Genomic DNA, 20,660 nt, shown 5'->3' with positions numbered 1-20,660 from the left:
AACAACATGTGAGGAAGTAAGAAGCAGAATCATTTTAATCATCTTCGAGTTCCTGTGCTAATCTCTGAACAGGCTACCTCATTCTTCTGGAACGGTGCTTCACTGCTTAGCAGGGATTTCATCGCTATCTGTTTCAAAGCAGCCAGTAGTAAGGGGTATGCAGCTCCCTGATTTGGGTATTATTTGAAAGATGGAGGTGATTTGTCTTTGCTATGGATTTCACAGGCCCTGTTGCGAGTGCTGTCTGCACTGCACTTGTTTGAAAAGCTATTTTCTGAAAGACCAAAAATACTGGTTTTATACCTCGCTAGTATGATGACTGTTCCTAGGTTTATTTTGTGTTAAAAGGAATATGTCAAAGAACAATAAAAAAAGTGTATTCCTACTTCTGTAAGATCAGTGGGGGTAATCAATAACCATTCCAGTATAGTAATTACATAGTCAATCGTCTAGAGTATTGATAACAGTAGAAAGCTACTCCAATATCTGAATGAAGCATAAGGTGTTTTAAATTATTATTTTCCAAACAAAAATACTGTGTCAGTTTTGAAAAAAATTCATGGGTCATATGGTGGTCAGTCAGTTACCAAAGATTCTTTTTTGTGTTTCACAAAACATGAAGTTTCTGGTACGCTTATTTCTGAAGACTTCATTCTCACGTATCTACAGCTCATTTTTATTTTACACCTTCTCTCTGCAACTAAAATACCAAAATATCCATTGTTTCTGTGTGATTCTTGTGGACTGAGTTTACAAATGTTGCTTGGGGCTACAGGAAGGGAAGAAAAGCCCCATCCTTCCCTCTTAGAAAAACAGGTTTTGCTGTTGTTCTGTACTTTTTTTTTCCCCCGGGATACTTGACTTCACTGGGAGACTGCACCTTGTAGGTTTAAGACGTTTATAGTGTTAGATGCTTTTTGAGTAAATGATGTTCTTACTTATTTTGTGGTCTTTAGCTAATAGTGTTAATGGTGTTCTTTCGTTATGAACAATTATCCCCACCCTGTAGCTTAGTGGGGAAAAAAAGGTAGTGAAATACAGCTAGAGGCTAATAACTCATCTAAAGTTAACATATGTTCTACAGCAGTGCTGCAGAAATCATTTCAGCCAGTGTTAGAAAATGTTCTGTTTTGTTCTTTTCTTCTTATTTGGTCTTTTTATAGCTCTTCTTCATAATATTTTTGCTTGAACTGCCTTTGTATTAGTCATACACCTACTCGCTTGCCAAAGCAGGGGTTGTATTTTTTTGAACTGCTAATATCTTATTACCTTAACTCACTGTCCCTAGAGAGGTAAAGGTTATATTTAGAGAGTAGGTCCGTGGTCTTTTCTTTAACGTATATACTTCACCCATATTCTGACCAAAGAATGTAAAAGCTACCGTCTTTTCCACGGAAGTTTGCCATTTTATGGTAGCTTTCTGCTATACTATCTGCAGTCTTTTTCATTATTAGTTTTTCAGGAAAATGGCTCGACACCTTTGACTTCTTTTAACAAGGTTCTTCCCTCATACCTCAGTTGTTTTAAGAACACCAAATGCATTTTTGCTAAGTAATCCTTTGCTTACAGAGGTGATGTAATTTTATGCCATAGAAAGTATTGCTATATGCTAAGACAGTATAGGTGGGTCAAGCTTTAATTTTTCAATTGGCTCTTACTACGCCCCTTAGAAAAAGTAGCTGAACCAGTTTTATCAGAATCCCATTACAATTTTTGAGTTTTCCTCCTGTATCTTAGAGTATTTTTGTCATTTATCAGACAAACTCTTACATGCCGTAAGAGTAAGCATAGTCCTTGCGCTCTGGACACGTGGTGGTATTTTAAAGGGAGAGAATAAGACAGCCGTAGTACACATAGCTCGTAATGCTAAAGAAACTGCGCGTTTTGGTTCAGTCCGATCGTCTCATCGCACTGTGAGAGAGCATACCGATCTCTGGCCAGCTTCAACCAAAGCTGAAGTACGGTATTTAGGAAGTTCTTACTGCACATCGAATAAAACTTATAACAGCAGAAAATTGCCACTGTACGTCAAACAGCATAATTGTCCTAGAATTCAATACCAGCAACGTTTACTGTTGGATCCAAAAAAAAGTAAAGAATCGAATGAAAATGGTGATTGTAAGTGACAGTTATCTGGCAGATGGGAAGTGGCCAGATGCCTCTTCCCTAATGCCTCGTGTGTTCACTTGTTGTCCCTGTGTAGTTTGTACTGTGTATTTAGATGGAAAAAGAAATCGGAGGTTTGGAAGAGCATATGTTACATGGAGTCCATCAAATTTATAACGAAAAATTGGTAGTTTTCTTAACCACTTTAATAAGTGCCAATTATTTCTGTCGGGTGTTGTCTGCAATAGCAGGACCTTGTTCCTACCAATATCCATTTCACCTTAGTTCATCTCCAGTGCCCTCCCCATTTCTTCCTTTGTGCTGAGGAGAAGCGCCAGTATGTGACTTGATTCACATGGCCACCAAGTCATGGCTGCGTTTTCCTTCTCGCTGCCTTCCAGTCTCCTTCCAGTTTTCTGCTTGTGGTATTGCAGTTCTTGCCTGTCTCCTTTCTCTTCCTTCCTCCCAGGCTAAACCTCTGCTTCCTAGGCCATGTATTTATAGGCTGAAATACTTCTGCTCTGTATTTGTACTCTGCCTCCCTGCACCCACACGCATATCTCTGCAGAAGGTATAAAATGCTAAGATAAAAAAGATCCCCCAAAACAATGGGTAGGAGGTTTGTGTAAAATGACAGCGGCTACTGAGATTTTTAATTATTCTTTTAATTATTCTCATTTTTCTGATGTTACGGAATATTTCTTAGTGCCTTGTTCTTGACCATCTTTTTCTTGTAATGGTCACGCTTGCTCTCTAATGAGTAAGGGCTGAGAACAAGGTGGGGTTTTGCACACAGGATAAATCATTTCTGCAACTCCAGTTTCTAAATTACGCTCCACTTCTGTCTTGGGCTCTCAGTCACTTTCTGCCAATGAGATTGCATATCAGATCACTAAATAGGAAGAAATCTAATTTTCTAATATGTGTGTAATTATTTGTGTGTTACTGAAAGGGAAAAGTAGCATAGTTGCTTTCATACACGGTTTCATGTGGTGCTTGTAATTTTGTAGAAAAACCGAGAGATTAGTTGGAAGGCAGATGATTTGGCAACATCTTTCTGGTCCTGACGGTCTGCATCGTGACCTGCGAAGTCTTTCCACACGCACTGGAAGAACTGAGCCTAGTGCTGGAGTTGGACGGCGATTGATTTGAGCCAGTGATACTGCCTTAATCTCCTTTACTTACTTTGCTGGCCTGTAGAGCTTCCCGATGGATGTGGTTTACATTCCATGGACAGGTCAGCAGACACAGCTCTACTAGATGTACTAGTAGTACTGCCCAGAGAAACTTCGCTGGAACGATATCTGTAATACTAGGTGGCTCCTATCAGAAAGCTTCGTGAAAACGTGTCTTCCACTGCAAAGCCATTTTGGAAGAAAAACCAGGAAAAAGAGCCATTTGGCAATACGGTTCAATTTGTCCCTTCTGGGGTTGATGTTGAATTGTATCTTGTAGTGTAGTACAACATCAAAGGTACGATTGAAGTGTAATATTTTGATTGACCCAAACCAATTTTTTTAAAGGTATGTTAGCAAAAATTTCCATTCTCATTCAGAGTGTCAACATCTCAAAGATTTGCAGAGAGAAACTTCTGTCACTCACATTCCTTTAACTCATATTATCGAAGGCACAAACAGATGCCAGTGAGTCAGGTTACCATCCAACTAAATCGAGCTGTTGCACAGCATTCATTTAAAACAACACAAAACACCTTAATAAGCCTCTGGGCTTGGATCACAGAATGTTGTGTAGTAGAATATTCAGCTGTTCGCTGTTGTTTGTGGTTCCCCTTCAGAGTATGTATAACGTGTAAGTTAACTGTGGGCTTTTCACGGTAAAACTTTGAAAAGAAGTGGCTGATGTTAGTGAAAAAGGGAATATTGCCAATTGCCTCTAGCCAAGTGAAAGTAAAATTAAGTGTCCATGCGGTTCTGTGTCTCTTGCATGTGGAAACTACAGTACTTTGTAAGATGTTTTCATTGCTTACATTAACAGTTATCCAATAACATGATCTCATGGTTATGTAGCAGCTCATCAGAGATTTTTACCTCATTTGATTTAATAGTCTGTAATTTCCTAGTCTCTGATTGGAATGTGTTACCAGGTTATTTAATCAAATCCTTTAGTTTAGTTGTATGTATATGAGAAGTAGCATGCAAAACTTGTGATTTCCTGACTGCATGAAGTCTGCATATTCTGGATTTCTTTTTGCCAGCCTTTTCTAACACTGCACCATTATTTCTTACTCAACCATCCTACCACTTGGCTTGTGCTGACAGTGCCCTACAATGTCCACAGTTTAGTCTGTGTTGTTTAAACACATGACAATGGAGCCATTGCTGATCTGCAGTCAAAACATCTCTTCATTAAAATTCTCTGTTCTTTCCACAATCTTTGTGAAAAATAAGGCAATTCATACTTGAAATATGCTTACCCATCATGCTATCCAGTAGTCAAGAGCTACTCACAAAAAGCCTTGCTAGACCTTTATATCCACTGTTTTCTCCATCACTTCTTTCCTTGCTGGTTTCTTTTTGGTGCTTTTGATCTGAATATATTAGGTGTGCACTTACTAAAAGAGATGGTGGAGCATAAAAGAAGTTAAAAGGTTCTTGAACACCACGATGCCACTTCTTGCGGTACAGCATCGGAGACTTACATTCTGCCTATGCTCCCCAACATCTTCTTTTTGAAGAAGAATGTGAGCTCTCTCAGTACTTTGGTTTTAACATTCCAAGCGTATTTGCGCGCACGCGTGTGTGTTAATAGTCTAGTCCACATGTAGGAGTGTGCAGAAGAATTACAACTGTTGCTTGCACAAGAGAGCTACTACAGCCTGGTTGCTTGCATATCTTTTTATTTCAAGCTTGGTCTTCCAAATTGGTTTTCTGAGGTTTAATAAGGAGTTGAATGTAAGTTAAATCCTTGCAAAGGTACCGGTAAAATCTCTCTCTCCCTTCCCCGTTTAGCATTAAACTCACAAAAATCTGTATTTGAGAGCAGTGCCAGTCTGCTTGAACTTCATCGGTATAAGGTTGAACTTTACCAAATGATAAATGTACGGTGCAAAAATATCAATGTCTGTTCCTCAAAAAACAAGTTTTTAAAAGTAGAGGTCAGTTTTCAAAGTGAAGTCAGGAAGATTTTCCATCTTGATAAAGTCTCTTAAACTTTGCCCTCCTGGAGTAACTGGTATTAGTAATAACCATACCACTGTGCAGGGATTTGTTTACTTCGCACTGTTTTAGTGTAACTCCTATCAACATTAACAAATACTGACCTGTGAGCTTGTTTCTTCACTGATAAAGGAGAAGCTGTTTCACGTACTTTTGCCTTTGAAGTATATGCAAACACTGCTTGAGTTTGAATATTCTCACTAGAAATACATATTCTGCTTGTTGTTTGTAGTGTATTATTCTTCTATTACTATTTAGCATTTGTTATTATTAGTTAGTAGATGTAATATCACTGAATTACCTAATTGAGGTTTATTGCAATGCGTTAAGCATTTTACAGGCAAGGGAAAAGCACAATCGCAGAAGTCAGAGCTGAAGGACACTGTGTTGTCGTTAGACCTGTGTGGATGCGCACACATTATATGTAATCCGCGAGCTTTGCACCAGACGATCTCGTTTACAGGCATAGGGCCTAAATTCCTCTTTACTTACATGTACGCATTTGGCCAAAGCACTTGGTGTTACAAAGGTTCCTGAAAATCAGCGTTAGACGCTTCAAAGGTATAGGCCTTACGTGTGTGAAACATTAGAGCATGGCTTGTAACACAATAATCAGTTTCCTTTGATTTGAAGTTAAGCGTTGGGGCTTGGGTTTGTTTTGCTTTTTAAACAGCAGATCCTTCAGTGAAGGAAAGAAGATTAGAAGCACGATAGGAAAGTGGAGTGATCTTGACGTGTTTAATTTCCTCGTGAATACAGGAGTACACTGAAGCCAAACAGTGTAAAAGAGCGATATAACATCACGTCCTTTGGTCATAGAAAAGGAAGAAATGGCCGTTGCGCCAGCTGAGGAATGACAGAATACCTTTGTTACGGCTCTTCTTCTGACAGCCTTTCGGCTGGCACCTTCCACTTTGCCTTCCATTTTAAGAGTTGTGTTTCTATCTCCCTCTAGCTCGAAAGCAGGAGATTATCAAGGTTACTGAGCAGCTGATTGAAGCTATCAACAATGGGGACTTTGAAGCTTACACGTAAGTTTTCTCGTTTTGGAGAGAGTGGGGAGAGTTGATGTATTTGACACTGTAGCTGTAAACATGCATATTTATACATGAGTGTGTGTGTGTTTGTATTTATGTATTGTTGATGTTCATTCCCGGATGCCCCCAGAAAACACAAGGCAGGTTCATTGCTGCTTTGCCCCGGCTTTACACGAGCCTGGTTGCTAAGTTCAGAGGAGCTGCTAGTGTAAATCCGATGTGCTACTCTGCCGAGACAGGGTCATAATCCTGATGCAAAATGCACGGTGATCTATCTTGGTGTACGAAAGGAAAGTCACGTTTGCGATTTGGAATCCAGAAAGCACAGTAGAAGCTTCTTTTAGCAGAAAACGTTTATTGTATGTAGAGGTTGATATTAGCTAGAATTCCATTTGTACTTCAGAGCGTGAAAGACGGTGTGGAATTTGGGTTCCACCCAAAATTGGGTTCCACTCCAGCCTCTACTGAGCACTATGCAAGAATTTGCTGGGGGGAAGCGGACCGATTTCTCTCTCAGCTTTTCTCTGGAAAGACACAGTTCCATCACTGCTTCTTTTCTCTTCCTACCTCAAAAAAAAAGATGTCAAAAAGCAGAGGAAAGCCCTTCTCAGCATTTCTTTTGGTCTCCTGTGTTTCTCTGGGTGGATTCTGTCCTGTTGCAGCACAAGCCTCACAGTTCAACAGGGACACTGCTCGTCCTGCTTAAAGGCTCGCCAGCGCTAAGCTTCAGTTTGGTATGATCACATTAAAACCTCTGTTGGACAAACGTCAAGTGGAAACTTACTCCAAATTCTTATCTAAATTTTGTCAGTTAAAAAAAAATTAAATCTTGCTTAAATAATGATGTGAGACATAAAAAATATCCTCTGGGTTGCACCGAAGCAGTTTTCAGAGTCACAAGTAAAAAATTCCTACTTGTAATACCATTGACTTGACGGGCCTTCTTTGGCAGTTTTTATTTTGGTCAGAAGATGATTTATATGAAATCGAGTCCATCTAAAGTACGCTGCCAAATTTACCAATTTAGCTGAAACCAGAACTCGGTTACTTCTCCCCATTTAAGTTCTGTTCTTTTCCAGTGCGATGCCACAGGTGAGTAACATGTCCGATGGGAATAAAGGAAACATTTAAAAAGTAACCTCTCCAAAATTGTCTGACATAACTGCATACGTTTGTTACAGCATTTCCTCTTTCCCACAGAAAAATCTGTGATCCAGGCCTTACGTCTTTTGAACCTGAAGCTTTGGGTAATCTAGTAGAAGGGATGGACTTTCACCGGTTTTATTTTGAAAATGGTAAACATTCCTTTTTCATCTCTGTGAATCTTCAGCTGTTCCTTGCGGTTGTGTTTCTCCGGTCTAACTAGCATTTTCGTTTGGGCGTTAACTGATTTGGGCAGGGGAAGGGAGTGTTACTTTTTTCACAGTTCTGCTCCATGTGTTTTTCTGCCTGCGTCTGCTGCGCTCCTTCACCCATCATAGGGCACCTTGGATAGCGGAGGAAAGTTTCAGGTATTCGGAAAGAGAAAGTCAAGACGTATAAAATTAAAAACAAACAAACCGTAGATCAGTAATTCTCACACATTTTTTTTTTCCATTGGGGAAAGGAGAAAATGATGCTGTGAGTATACTTAAAGAAGGGCCACTAAATCGTGTGATTACAGTGATTGTAGCTAACAGTCAGCGCTTCCAGTGAGTATGTGATGTGTTGGGGAAGACATTGTAGTCCCTCAGTCTATTCTGCTGAGGATCTGATCAGCTGTCTTTTTTCTATTGGGGGGGTGTGGGGGTGTGTGTGTGTATATATATATGAAAACATCAAAATATGTAATATATATATTACAATCATGTCAGCTGTAAGAAAGAAAAATTACCCATAGAGTGGATTTAATAAAGTTTTGGAGGATCGTGTAATGTAGGTAACCATTTTAGAGCAGACTTGACTCAAAAGGAAATAAAATATTGTAAATTAAGGTATCAGCTTATCCAGTAATTTCTGAGAAATGTCTGAGCATAAAATGGGATTATCATATTCCTAAATTCTCTTCCATCTCCAAAACAGCATTTTCCATATTTTCCCTTAAAATGTTTCCTTTCATTACCGCTTTTTTAGTTTTCATAGATACCAGCGCTTAATAAAATATGTTGCAAGAGTTAATTAAAAGCTAAATTATTTTAAATGAAAATATTAAGTACAAATGTCATTAGACATTAGACACAGCAGTGAAACTGAAGTATTGGGAAAACTCAGTTGGGAAACTCAAGATGGTGGCCCCCACTTTATTTAATCCGTGTACGTACGTGGATTAAATAATATGTACTATTAAACATTTGATTGGTTTCCTTATAGGAAAGGGGAAAACATACTTGATGCTGTGACTGTGCTCATTTCTGCAATGTACTTGAGCTAATTGTCAGTCGTGATTATCAGTAAGCAATAATTATTACTTTGTATCCGCTAAGCTTGCTATTTTTGTTTTGTAAAATGGGGTGAGATGAGTTATTTCGGCTTACCTGGGAAAAATTTAATTTATCCTCTGTGTGTGTGTGTTTTTTTCCTAGCTTTATCCAAAAGTAATAAGCCAATCCACACCATTATCCTCAATCCGCATGTCCACCTTGTGGGTGACGATGCTGCTTGCATTGCATATATACGGCTCACGCAGTACATGGATGGAAGTGGGATGCCAAAGACTATGCAGTCAGAGGAAACGCGGGTCTGGCACCGTCGTGATGGCAAATGGCAGAATGTTCATTTTCACCGTTCGGGCTCACCAACAGTACCTATCAAGTAAGAAACAATACAGACCACAAGCTTAAACTATGTAGGTCAGACCAGATAGTCTCATAGCTGCTTTTGGCCTTAAAAACTATGAAACTGTCCTCTAGATAGTGTAATTTCTTGTGGTCATTTATGCAGTGTGTATTATATTCAGTAGTGTGCATATAGCATTGGTGCAAATATTTTTAAAATAATGCTTTTTTTTGTCGTTGTTTTCAACTGTGATGCCCACCGATCCAACTCAGTCCCTGAACTGACAGCTTGAAGAGCAGAAAAATGTTTTAATGTAGATAAGGCTTGATAGAAGTCACACAAAATAGGATTGGAAAACCTGAAGTAGAATTTCAGGAAAACCTGAAAAAAATAAAAAGCAATAGGGTACGTGGAGTTGTTAGACCTGACCGGAAAGTTTCAAGGAAAAAAGTACCACTGTTCTGAAAAACTGAAGTTTGAGTAATATTTGTTGTGATTTCCAGCCACCTCTACTTACGCAGGCCTAGTTGTGTTCACTGCAAGTTGATTTTGAGCCAGTTCACGTATTTACATTGTAAATTAAGTCATACAAGGACCTATCACAGTCTTATCTCTTTTCCCACACTCTCTTTGCTTAACTGCTGAATAGTCCCTGTCTGATAGTTACGACATCGATGTGGGTAAGCCTCAGATCTCTCCCGTCATCGTTTTTCTCTTGTGTTCATTCAGGCATCTCTGCGTGCCCTCTCGTAGCCTCGGAGTCATGCCGTGACTCAGCGCGCGCAAACCTGGATGCCTTGAGCCAGATTTTCAGCAGTGTAAAATACAGCACGCTCGTAGTTGCAATGACAAGATAAAGAGTCACGGCTTCTTCAAGAGGTTCCGCTCAAGTCCTTTGCTTTTCTTCTGCTTGCAGCCTTCCTGATGCTGCTGTGTCCCCCAAAGCCCAACCTCACTGACTTCTGGTTTAGGTTAGGCTGTTTCCTAAGCAGGCAGCACTGGTACAGGCTTGGTTTGCTCAGGTGCAAGCCCTCTGTAGAGGATATAATTGCATTTGTGTGAGGTGTCTTAATGTGGATAGTGGCTGAATTTCCTGGCATGGGTGATAAAAGCTTAGATTTCATCCTTCGAACTTCATCATGTCCCATATTTTACTTCTGGCAACGCTATTCTCCCATACGAAATAATACTTGATAAAGTTAGGAACATGACAGAATGAAGTGTTGAACTTCAGTGGGGATGAATTTTTTTATTTTTATGGTTTTTTAGGAAAACCGTAATTCGATTATCTAGTGATAACTATTGTATTTTATTTAAAAATGTGAAACCGATGGGAGCAGGAACCATGTCGTTCTTTGTTTTTCACGTTCCAGCTGCACTGCCTCTGTTTGAACAGATAATATTGAAAGAGTAGTTACATTTTCTTGAAAAGCAGCGTTACGTAGATTTTTGATGTTTTCAGAAAGGGGTGTTTCGTCAAGGGATCTGGCCTGGGTATGTGTAGAGCCAGAAGGCGTAAGTGAAGCAGGTTCGCCTGTCCCAGTGCACCCTGCACAGTAAGTGTTTATAGCAGAATGACGTGAATTGGACTAGAGAATTATTTAACCTTTTCCTTTGGGTTTTTTTTTTTCCCCCTCTGTTTTTTGAGAAGGGTTTCTGATGGGGGGGGGGTCATATTTTTTTTTTAACTTAACCATGTTTATAGGAAACAATCCTAAAGAGAAAAGGTAATTTATGACACTCACTCTTAGACACCAAAACCAGAAGGCAACAAAATAGCCATCTTACTACTGTTTTCATGGAAGATCACAGAATTTGCCCAATAATTCCTGTAATAATTCTTTCAGTGATACTTTATAGAGATATACTGAATAGCTTCCGCAGCTGCTTCTTTTTGAGGTACAGTGCTGTAACAGCAGCCTCAATACTTAGTCCACGTAACACGTACGTGTGTGATGGGCTGCCGTGTGCTGTGACACGCGCTGATCCTACGAACACTGGCCAGAGGTAGTTTCTCTGGGATATAAAGGGCACGCGTTAGCTGCCACAGAGCAACTCCTGGCCCTTGAGACTGCACGTCTCAAGGGAATGCGGTCATACATACAGATCTGAGATTTGCCCCTCAGAAGCAGTGCCGGTATTTAGGATTCGCGTCATGTCAGTTCTTCACGGCTGCTCATGCTCTCTAATAAAGGTAAGGATTTCTGGGACCGCTAAGGATGGAAGGAGAAGAAGCTGAGAGGTCATTTTTTTGAGACTGCAGGGTTGTGTCTATGTCAGTGGGTGTTCTGAGCCTACAGGGTCAGACAGAGGAGAGTTCAGGATTGAGAAAAGGTCACGGAGGAGTAGCGGCTCAAAGCCTTAGCGCGTGGCTAAGGCTTAAGGAGAGATGCTCTGAGATTGCAGTGTAGCCCTGGGTATGTAGTTCCTATGTAGCACTGGCAACAATATCACGTAAATCCCTTACCTAATCCTCATCTTGAATTCAGAGGGGTTTTTTGGACTTGCTCATGTCACTGTTCTAAAATATCATTGAGCCAGTGGTTAGAAACCTTGCTTTCCAGTCTAAATTTTAGTCGTATTCAATGTATCCTTGATTATTCTTATTTCATCGTTGTTCTCCTATACTGGGGACAGGTATGCAGCCGTGAGCTGTTTTATATGAAGGCTGATTAGATCACTTCCCGCCTTCTATTTTCATAGGGTAAATAAACAATGCTAACTTGGTTGGCTCTTTTGGATAGGATCTCTATTTTCCTGGCTACCTTAATAGCTCTTTGCTGTCTTTTTTGGTTTGAGGTTTGTCTTTTCATTAGCTTGGGTTCTTCTAAAATACTGTGTACAATTGTGGTCAGGGCTGTTTTTAACTTCACAATTTCTTGCTTTTCCCTGTTGAGAGTGCCACACCTGCTATGTGCTGGCAGGACTTTTGCACTTCTGTCACCTACATCGCATTAGTAGATCATCTGAGACAGCCACGTATTTATCCTCGACTGTCAAGTCCAAGCAATGAGTCGGTAGAAACTTTTGCTGAGCGTGCAGCGTTGTACTTCCTCTTACTACACCTAGCTTTTCTGGATTATCCAGCCCTCAAGGTTATTTGGTTCTTCTTGCACAATACTCTTGTTTTCCTTCGTATTTATAGCGCCTTCCACCTAAGTGTAAGTGTACTACGTGAGATCAGTCCTACTGCTTGTGCTCAGGGAATTGGCAGAGACTCGTGAGTCTCCTCTAGGCTGATAGTTCCCCTTTCAGCCCAAGCGTTGTCATGTTTCTTTTAGTTATTTTACGTACTCTTTCTGTAATCCCCACCTTCTCAAGTTTAACTGGTGGATTCCCACGTAGCGCCATGCCAGAACTCGCCTTCTGTAACCCATCCTGACCATCTTTTAGACTGCCTTGAACTTCACCTTTGCTTTTCCCAGTTAGAGCAGCAGTGCACCCATAACTCCATTTTGGAAAACTGCAGAAGAAATTTAATTAAAATATTGTTCTAGATTATCCTTCCTTTCTTTTCTCGTATTTGAAATTTATAGTCTACAGCTATTTATTTAATTATTACCAATACACAGGAGTTAATAATGGCGCTTCCATAATAAAAGAAGTATCTTACACATAATGTCTGAAGAAGAATTTCAAATCTAATAAACTTGCAAAAGCAATTACAGCTGTGATCTGCTTTTGCTAACGTAGTATCCTAGATTACGTCAAATCAGTTGCTGCGAGCACAGTAGCTTATTTGTTTTCAGGACTACAGTAAGGAGTGTATATATATATATATATAAATCTAAGGACAGAACTGAGTTCTTCGGTAGCTATAGGTATATGGAAACGTTTCCTTATGGCAGATGATGTATTTGGAAAAGAATATGAGCATAAATGTATGTTTAGCTTATAAATAAATTTTATTTGTAGTTTTTCCTGCGAGTCAGACAAGACAAACTTTGGTTTCTGTCTTGTCCGTTGTTTCTCTCTGAGTGGTATGACTGATGGTAGGGAATTTCTCTGTATTCCATGTTCTTAAGCACTTGTGCTAACGTGTTTCTGCAGAACTGTGTCTGAATGTACGCAGAGAGTGGACCTGCATGATATGGGCAGTCAAGGGGCTGCTGGACCTAAAACTGACTCCCAAACCTAAATTCAGACCTGAGGCTCCCATGCTTATATTCCCTCGCTTACCACACCTTAGCCCTTCCTATACTTTCATAAGTTAAATACCAAACAGCAGGAAGACTTTTTTTGTTTGTTCTGTGTTTGTACAGTGCCTAGCACAGCGGGATCCCACTCGTGACTTCGGCCCCTAGATGCTACGGTAATACAAATGATATTATAAGCTGAGTTAGTTAACTACTTGCTTACACGTTCCTTTTCTTCCGTTTTCTCTTTGCATACGGCTCTAGCATGTCTTGCATGTAAACGACATCCGATTCTTCCTTGTTACTTGGTTCAGTTTTTGTATGAGAATCTCAGTCCGTGGCAGTGTCTGTAACGTATGTGCTGAGGAAGTAAGTTAAACCCAGAGACTCGCATCCAAACTCTGCCCTCCCTCCTTTAAGAAATCGGTTACGGCACTTCGGCTTCCTGCCTCAGTTTCCCTTTATTTTAACAGCCCCTCTGGCATGTTGTAAAGATGGAAAATGTCTGTAAAGTGGTTTGAAAAATAAAAGAATGCTTTGCCTGAGCGTTTGAGGTGTTCTTTTCCCTTGGTTTTCTTCACAATATTGTGTTAAATGATCTTGAGAAGACTTTTTTTTTAATAGTATCGGCTAACACTTGAGCATGTGTTGTTATCTGGTGGTGATGTTACTTCAGTAATGGCAACCTGTTTTGTTTGTTTTTTTTTTTTCTCCTTCCTCCTAGCTAAACATATCAGCGGTGCCGCTCTTGCATTTTCTGTACCCAACGCACCTGGTTGATTACCATCCTGGCCATCCCGTTCTCTTCATGCATGTTTCTGAGTGCATGAAGTTGTGAAGGTTCTTCATGTAACACGTTTGTGGTGCACCATGTTGCTGTATATTCCATCTGTACACTGTTAACATTTCAATGAAGGTGATGTTCCATGCAAATAGAAAATAACAAGGCATAAAAGACAAAATAAATGTTTGATGAACAGCGATAGATACAGAATACATTTGTCACTTTCTCCATTTATGCAAAGTTTTGACAGACAACTTTAAAAACTATCCTGTTTATTAAAAAAAAAAAAAAAAAGAAAAAAAAAAGAAAAAGTACATTTTACCCTCTTTTTTTAAGAACTGTTTTTTGACTCCTTTTCCCGAGTCCCAGGATTTTGCTTCAGTTCTGGTAGGAGTGATTAGGATTTCCACTGGCAGCTCCGTTACTGTAAAAGAGATTTTTATTACAGTATGTAGATGGACAAAATCACTGATAAATGTGGAAGCGGTAATATCTTGGCTTTGTACCAGCTGAAGCCTTCTTAGTTTATTAGTCTATGTAAACTGGAAAAATGTCATCACTTGCTGGCTTGGTCACTTCAGAATTAACTGTCAGTGTTCTGGTGAGCCAGCAGCTTCTTTTTTTCTTTGGAGTCTTTCCCTTTTGCTCTCTTCCTATGCTAATTGAAAACTTCTGTCGGATGATTAAGCAAAATTAAAAATTGTAAGGAACTAAGTGATGATTGAGGGGCAGTTTTTGAGGATTAACATGGAAGAACAGAGAAAGATTTTTATCGCTTTTAGGGTGTACTGTAAATATTTTAAGGAGGCTTTAAAAAATATAAAATTTTGGTTAAGCTGTAGACCAGTTGTGTGGTTAATATACTCGAGAAATATTAGGCCTTAAAAGCTTAGTATGAAGAGTTTACTTACTTTACGCTGCTGCTGTTGCTTCTCTGGAAATGTATTATGGATACATCAGTTTTCTAATAAGACTCTAACACTTTACCACAGATTTGTTTCTCCCCCCGCTTCCCCCTCAACCTGCTCTTGGTTTGTTAAAATCCTCCCGCGGCGTACAGCGTCAAGGACGACAATCTGTGCAGCATGACCAACTTGGTTTGGCCCCTGATCCGGCGCGGCGAACGCCTGTACGCTGCGCGGGAACGCTCTCGGGGGCAGTTCAGAACACAAACTTTGTAACGGGGACTCTTTTAGCTTCCCTTATGTCGCTGTGAAAAGACACCCTTGCAAGCGTTTAGGTTTATTCCCTTCCATTTTTAATAGAAAAATGCAGGGATCGGTTATCTCTTCTCTTTTTTTTTCATTTGTTAATCATTCTGTAACCCACAGGGCTAACTGCTTTCTGCAGCGCTGTCTAGTGCATGGTATCTCAGTCAACGTCCTTCTTAGCGGTTAAAAATTTACAACTCGGCAGCCTGAAGTTTTTAAAATGGGAAAGCTTCCTAATTTGTATCATTTATTTCTCCTTTCTGTGTGGATTACTAATCAAAAGCAGTTCTTAAACATTTTGATGTTGTTACTAGTGGATGTATGGTAGATGGATTTAAGCTTCTCTGATAATTACTACACGATTTTAAACAATATATATTTAAAATAAGCATCTACAATAAATGTGTTGAGCCATATTTACCTGCCAATGGGATCTGTGAAAAAGTAATGGCCTCATGTTTTTTCTCATTAATTTCTTTACTTTTTTTTGTGAAGCGGCTATAAGTGGCATAACTGTATTTAAAATTAACAAATTAGGTGTAGGGTGGTTTTTTTTATACTTCTAACATAGCATGTGGTGTTGACGTATTATTGTAGACCAAGTTTGTCTTCCACGCCGAGACGTGAGGAAATTGTGATTTGTTCTCTCCACCACAATTGAATTATACACTTCTGTCATTTTGGAACACTGCAGTTTACCATGGGACACAGTGTACATATTTCTTGCCATAATGGTAAATGATTGATATATTTAAGGATTAATAAATTTGTGATTTCTGCTGACATTGCGCTTGTGTTTTAATTTCCCAATGAATTGTGATTTTTGCACTGGAGAACGTGTAGTGTCCGTTTGAATTAAGAAGTCGGAGGCACCGGCGGCGTTTCTTACGAGCCAGATTTGCAGTTTGAAAAGGCGAGTGTTTGCTTTCGTGATTTGTCTTTTGGTTAGTTCTTTACTGCCTTTCCTGAGGACCCGACTGTACACCGGTTACGTTGTACTTTGTTGGTAGATGTTGCGCATACCTTGTATTTATAGGTCCACATTTAGAAACCTTTTATGTAGTTTGCACATTTCTGGAGCTGCCTTACTGTGCTTCGCATGCTCAGCCTGTAACACAAGATGCTGTAAGAGCGGTTATTGTATGTTTAGCGTTGCAGACCATAAAATGCATTGAAGTCCATAAATAATTAGCATTTAAAATAACGTACCAGTGTAAAAGCTTTCGTATATGTCTGTAGTGATTTTCGGCTCTCTTTTCCTACGCTGAGGCGCAGCTGAGAACGGTCCTTTATACCAGCAGAACAGAAGGACCGAGGGGGCGGAGGAGAGGAGACAACTCCCAGCTTTCACGGGTCACGAAACGCAGAGCTGGATCCTTTCTCCGGTTCCGTGCCAGGGCCAGCGTAGCCACGAGCCAGGCCTGTAGCAGCGGCGTTGGTGCAGCAGGGATCCAGCCTGCCGAAGGAACAGGAGCGTATTCCCGGGTTAGCGAAAATTTCAGTGCTTCCGTTTGGGAGGCGTTCTGCTATGTATTTGTAAACAAAAAGAAAAATAGTTAGGAGAGAGCTCAGAGCTTTGGAATGTTTCGGTAAACCCCAGAGGAAGCAAAAGCCGTTTAGTCTGTTGGGAGGTTTTATATTTTGTCGTATCATTTCTGCCTACTTTGTTTACTCATTTTTTCCCACTAAATGCTATTCCAGAAATCAATTTGACTTCCATTTTAACTGTGCGCCTGCAGTAAGCTGTTTGACAGCGGTGGAGTTGCTGCTAATGTCAGGTATGCAGAGGAGAAGAGAGGTTAGTATATAAAGCATAATGACAAGGAGCAGGGTGAGGAGAATACATTTGCTAAATACCAGGTTGAACATTTGGGAGAGGGGTAGGGGTTTGGGGGCTTTTTTAAATTGTTGCGGATGTCCTTTTATAGCACAAATGCTTTAATATGCTGCCTCCTGGTGGCTTTTTGTAATGGTGTTTTCTATTCTGGAGTGCACAGGAAGATGCTATTTGTTCTGAGCAGAAAGGAACCCAATGCTGTCATGCATTCACTTTTTTAATGTAAGAAACACAAAATATTTCAGAGCCTGAAAAAGTCCCTTTGCTGAGTCTTGAATATACGCTATACACGCACCTGGAAGAATCAGACTCATTCCATTTTCTAAAAATGGGTTCCCAGGACAGAGTTAAGAAAATAAACTTCTATCTATCTCCTAGAGCTGTATATTAAATCCAGAGTTCGTTGTGTCAAAGATTAACTTTACTGTTTCTCCAGTGCGCTATTAATCCTTTGTAATTTATCATCTCCTTGGACTGTGTGCTCACAGAAAACAGGATTACTTCTTTCTTCTCAGGGCTTTTCTTTCTTCTTAAATTCGTACAGTCATATTTTATACATAACTCATCTTGAGAAAAGACCATTAGTCAAAAAATTAAGTGTGTTAGTTGGAGAATTGATCCAAATAGCTTCAGGAGATTCAGCTGCTTTCTTCCTAAGAAATTACTGATAAAATACAGACAGCTGTACATGGATGGCTTACAAGTTCAGTGCTGCAAGGTCCAGCTGCTGAATGTCTGGTTCCTGCAGGGCGAGCTGCTCTAGCAGAAGCCTGGCACGCCTGTACAGGAGCACAGGGAGGTTTTGATCCCCGTGAGAGGGGAGGTTTATGTGTCCTGAGGACTATCTATGCCTCGCATGAAAGGAATCCTACATACAGCAGACTAGAAGCCTTTCCTCTCTTCTCCTCCCTCTCCTGCACAGATACCCGTGGCTGAGCAGAACAAGTTGCAGGATCTGCTTCCAAGACAGCGTGCATGTAAAATGAGGAGAACGCAGCAATTGTGCCTGCTCGTACGCTGCAGAACAGCAGCGTAAGGCTGCTAGTTTCCAGCATGTTCTTCTCCAGACTCTGAGCCCAGGCGAGAGGCACTGCAGACAGTAAGTTTGGGGAAGAGGAGAACATTTCATATCACAGAGTGTGAGGGGAGAAGAATCAATGCAAAAAAGACAAGGTGTTAGAAAACAGGGTTTACAAGATGAAGAGATAGGAGACTGCTATTTCTGTACTTACAGAAATGTCACATTCTTTCTTTAAAGATGTTGCCAGAACCCAGCTGCGGGCTGGACCATCTTACGAACTAACTAGAAAGTTGGCCCACATAACCTTTTTTCATCATAACGATCTCTAATCAGTTAACAAAATTAGATAGTTGAATGTGGCAAGTGGTCAGGACAAGGTGGCTTCCCTTAAAATAGCAAGGGCTGACTCTGCGTAGCCACAGAATATCCTCTGAAAAGTTGCATTAAATTGCAGCGTAGAATTTATCAGGAATCTGACACGCTTTGTGACAGCTAAGGGCCTGGGTCTTACAATGGCTCGCTTGTGCTGTTCCCTGAACTCAGCCCATAGTGGAAAGGTGCTGCCTCATGTCAGGGCAGAAGGAAACGGCAGCGTGTATCACCGAGTTCCCTGCTCACTGTCAGGTATTTCCCAGCGTCCTAGCAAGCTGGTACAGGAGGAGAGGGGAGCGATGTTTATTAATAAACAGCCCACTGCATTGAGAGAGCATTTATGGCAGACAAAACAACCCTGAGCTGGGAAGGAAGAGACCGCTCCGCTCTTTCACCACTCCTTTTCCCACCCTTCTCAGGCATTCACTGTTGGCGCTCTGAGAAGACAGCTGCCCGGGACCAAGGCGCTGGCAGTCACACATGGTTAAGTAACACAAGTAGTCAAGGGACCATACTAGCAAGCCACCAGCCTGATGGCGGGGGTACGAGCCCCATTTGTGTGCCTGACAGCTCATTTCGTAAGCAAAGTTAGTGCTGAACACTGGCACCTAAACAGACGTCAAACCCTTAGTAAGGATGGAGAAGGGAGTGCTCCCAAGCACACACCTCTCATGTTACAGCAAGCCATCAACTTAACCACCATTTAAAACTGTTGCCATGTCCTATGCCCTGGAAAGAGGGTAAGTACCAGAGCAAGAAGCAAGAGTTCTGCTCCAGGACTGATGGCAGGATTAAGGGTGCTTACATTTTCAGTGAAGAAAAAGTAAGTATACTAACACATTCGTGAAGGAAAATGTTCATGGACTATTGAGCTATTGCCTCCCTTGCACAAGTCATTTGGGGGGATTATCCCAGAACAAAGCAACTGCACAGATCAGATGTCAATATTGCGTAGACATGGCGATGTTACCTCAAGTACTGGTGGTAGTGCCTACTGCCCCATTTTTAGCATGTGAGCTCTTCCCGTTGATGTAGATGCATGCTTCCCACGGTGACCTTCTGAATCTGGTAGCCACTACCGCAAACACCCCGTACCACAGGATTCCCAAAGAAATCCTAGCATGCTCTGCCCGGTGTTGGATCCACTGAGAGTTTTATGGAGTATAAGCAAAAATGGCAGGAGCCCCAGAGGCTGGTGTAGGAAGCAGCTGATGATCTGTGCTCCTGTTACCTGCAAAGTGACAGAGGATGTTACCGGCAAGGAGCATCGCTCCGATGGGTGTCAGAGAAACTCCAAATTGTGCCTGGAGCGAAACGGGTTGAACAGAGTTCCACAAAACCCCAGTGTAAGGGCTGGTAGACACAGGGTGAGATTTAGCACTTGAGTTCTCCCTGGTGCTCCATGTATCCCTGGAACATTCCTCACCTTGTCCATCACCAGTGTCCTCCTGCTTGGCAGGCCTGTCCTTCCTACCCTGAGTACTCTCCTCCTTTCCCGGGGTATCTTATCAAGCCATCTGCCCCTGAACTATCACAGTGTCCTGTTTTAACAGGATTCCCTTCTGGCAGCTCTCCTTGCACAGCCTTGATGTTGCATTTGAGCTTGCTTTCTTTCCCTTGTCAGAAAATCTGTCTTGAACTCAGTTTCCACCTTAGAATCATAGAACTATTTAGGTTGGAAAAGACCTTTAAGATCATCAAGTCCAACCATAGACCTAACCCTGTCAAGTCCACCACTAAACCATGTCCCTCAGCGCCTCAACCACACATCTTTTAAATACCTCCAGGGACGGTGACTCCACCACCTCCCTGGGCAGCCTGTTCCAGTGTCTGACAAATTCTTGCGGTGAAGTAGTTTTTCCTAATATCCAGCCTGAACCCCCCCGGTGCAACTTGCAGCCATCTCCTCTTGTCCTGTCACTTGGGAGAAGAAACCAGCACCCACCTCGCTACAACCTCCTGTCTCCCTGTACATTTCCTTCTGCCCCCGCATTTGTTTTCTGAGACTGTAGGTGATGCCTCTGCTTCTCAGTGCCCTGAAACAGGAATTCGGGAACATCGGGAGCTTGGTGAGTTCTCAGCACACTTAAGTGGTTAAGTTTCTCAGGCAAAATGGGCATCTGAACATCTACTCCCTGGCCTGAGCTAGAGATTTAACGTGAGCTGAGAGCATGGCTACTCTGCTGCTCAGCGTGTGCTGGGCAGACACTGAAATGAAATCGTAAG

General features: G+C 41.2%; 1 protein-coding gene across 13 annotated transcripts in view; it reads left to right on the top strand.

Moving 5' to 3' along the window:
- Nucleotides 1-15,987, top strand: part of CAMK2D (calcium/calmodulin dependent protein kinase II delta) — a 163,017-nt gene extending 147,030 nt beyond the window's left edge. For 9 of the 13 annotated variants that reach the window (XM_059826970.1, XM_059826966.1, XM_059826961.1 and 6 more), the window contains 5 exons: nt 6,238-6,313; nt 7,520-7,614; nt 8,881-9,109; nt 13,336-13,385; nt 13,934-15,987. In XM_059826970.1, coding sequence (XP_059682953.1) covers nt 6,238-6,313; nt 7,520-7,614; nt 8,881-9,109; nt 13,336-13,342 — 407 coding nt within the window. In that variant the 3' untranslated portion in view covers nt 13,343-13,385; nt 13,934-15,987. Of the gene's footprint in view, nt 1-6,237; nt 6,314-7,519; nt 7,615-8,880; nt 9,114-13,335; nt 13,386-13,933 lie in introns of those variants that run through there. The other 4 variants (XM_059826972.1, XM_059826964.1, XM_059826962.1 and 1 more) reach the window with 1 other exon arrangement.
- Nucleotides 15,988-20,660: the final 4,673 nt, after the last annotated feature.

This window comes from Gavia stellata, chromosome 19, assembly GCF_030936135.1.
Source record: "Gavia stellata isolate bGavSte3 chromosome 19, bGavSte3.hap2, whole genome shotgun sequence".
Lineage (NCBI taxonomy): Eukaryota > Metazoa > Chordata > Aves > Gaviiformes > Gaviidae > Gavia > Gavia stellata.
Note: the sequence above shows the minus strand (reverse complement) of the source record. Positions and strands in the feature narration are given on the sequence as shown.